This window comes from Streptopelia decaocto (assembly GCF_964273445.1).
Source record: "Streptopelia decaocto genome assembly, chromosome: 1".
In the NCBI taxonomy this organism is placed as follows: Eukaryota; Metazoa; Chordata; class Aves; order Columbiformes; family Columbidae; genus Streptopelia; species Streptopelia decaocto.
This window is the reverse complement of record NC_138663.1, coordinates 58,652,546-58,654,737: the sequence shown is the minus strand read 5'-3', so window position 1 is coordinate 58,654,737 and position 2,192 is coordinate 58,652,546. Positions and strand designations below refer to the sequence as shown.

Below are 2,192 nucleotides of genomic sequence, written 5' to 3'. Positions count from 1 at the left end.
TTTAGAGCCTGGAAGATTATTTATGTTTGGCATTAACTCTTCTGGTCATAATTTCAAGCTGAGAGAAAAGGAATACACAGGAACCCTCTTATTATCTTTTGAAATATGAAGATCAGAGGAAAAGAAGGGTTTAAAGTGTGGAGTGATGGTCGTCAAAACCTGTCTGTAAATTAGCTGGCATCCTACTTCTATAAAAACAACAAGGCTTGGAGCTGATTTCTAGGCACAGAGTGGACCTCGTGAGTTGTTTGCCGTGCTTTGAGATCTGAATTTTTGTACACCACAGGAGGAAATTGCAGCCTGCAGGGCAGAGTACCTATACAAATGTTTCCTCCTTGCTTGGACTGATACAAGATTTGGAAGCCAAATTCAGGAACTGACATTCCACTGGTGAGGGAAAAAAATAGAAAAAAAAGAAGCATGGACAGCAATAAAGATGATGATGGACTGTTGAACAGGATCGCATTTCCAGGAGCCATGTCCCTGGCTAACAGCCATGTGCATCCCCATGGGATCCCCCTGAGGGAACCTTTTGGGGTTCCCTTCCATCTGGATCCGTCTTACTGGGAGCAAGCCTACGGCAGGCATGCAGGTCGCATCTCCTACATCCCATTCCCTGGCTGTGTGGGTGTCTACGACTATTCCTTCGAGCCTGCCTTCATTCGAAAGAGGAACGAGAGGGAAAGGCAGCGGGTGCGCTGTGTAAACGAGGGGTACACGCGCCTGAGAGAGCACCTGCCCAAGGAATTTGCTGACAAGCGCCTCAGCAAAGTGGAAACCCTGAGAGCTGCCATCAGCTACATCAAACACCTGCAGAGCTTGCTGGACTGCCATCCCTTTGGGTCTGACAGCAAGGAAATGCTCCCTGCCAAGGAGCTTGTGGCAGCTCCCAGTCCTGGTCCCCCGCGGGAGTGCAACAGTGATGGAGAGTCCAAAACCTCCTCAGCTTCGTCGCCCTACAGTGAATTTGAGGAGACGGGCAGCTAGGAAACAGCCTCTCTGGAGACAGAACCCTTCAAGTTCGGCTGAAAACTGAATCTTAACACCCTGGGGCTTTTTCTACAGGTGAAAATGACTACCAGGAAAATGGAAAACACCTAAGAGAGGAAAAAAAAGAAAAAAAAGAAAAGGTATTTTGTCAATGGACTTTAAATGCTGTCTGCATAAAACCTAAAGATGATTTGTAAGCAGATATCTCTCAGGTTGCTTCAGCTGTATTGCTAAACTTCATTTGAGTTGTTAAAACTGAAGCAACTTCTGCATTCTACTTTTCACTCAGCTTTTATTCTGCTTGTCTATTTTCTTTTGCCTTTCCCTCGTTCAGACAGCAAAACCAGATAAATCCGTTTCAGGAAATTCTCCTCCACTTTCTCCTGCTTCCTCCTGTAAGTTTTATTGTCTGTTTTTCCTGACTGCTAACCTGAGATGCACTGGGTTGCAAACACTTGGACTGGGAAAGGTAAGATTTAGATAAAATGTCTTTCCCTAAAACTTTTAGAAAATTCACAGGAATACTTCTATTTCTGAAAAGGCAATTGAAAAAATATAAATAAGTTTATATTTGGGAATTAATTTCGTTTATGACATCTTCTAAAATGAAAGAAGCAACTCATACATTGGACACTGGCTGTTTGGTGATTGTTCAAAGGACAATTTTCAGGAAAATAAAATCTGACAGTTTCATTATAATCAATGCTTGGAAGAGGGAAGCAGAGTTCTGTAAAACTGCACCTCCAAAAGCAAAGCTTCACTTGTGATACTGAAAAAGTGTTACTGGCTTCTTTCGTTCTTTTCTGAAAATTGAGTTTGTGGACAAAGTAGTTTTGATTGTGTCTTTTTGACAGGTCAGAGATTATAAGCTTAGAAATATGTTCCTGTAGTGGTTAGATACTGGTGTGTACAAAAAGAGCAACATTAGATATAACCATTTACATCTGCATGAAAATATAGGTATTTCTCCTTTTGTTTAGAATATTGCATTACTTTGTCAAAGAATACACCTTTTGAAATGATCTCAAAATCTATGGAATACCTTTAATTTGGACCATGGCTACATAAAATGAGAATTTGTCTGCAAATTACTCTAAAAACTTCCTTTCTCAAAGGCCAGATTTAAGTAACATTTAGCTTATGTCTCTAAATTCCATTCTGAATATTGGATAAATTTGTTCTTACCCATATAATTTCCACAG

The 2,192-nt window shown here is 41.0% G+C and overlaps 1 protein-coding gene across 1 annotated transcript; it reads left to right on the top strand.

Moving 5' to 3' along the window:
* The first annotated feature begins 217 nt into the window (after positions 1 to 217).
* On the top strand, positions 218 to 1,388 carry ASCL4 (achaete-scute family bHLH transcription factor 4). Its single transcript, XM_082072542.1, has one exon. It carries the CDS (start codon positions 421 to 423, stop codon positions 985 to 987), a length of 567 nt encoding a protein of 188 aa, XP_081928668.1. The 5' UTR covers positions 218 to 420; the 3' UTR covers positions 988 to 1,388.
* Positions 1,389 to 2,192: the final 804 nt, after the last annotated feature.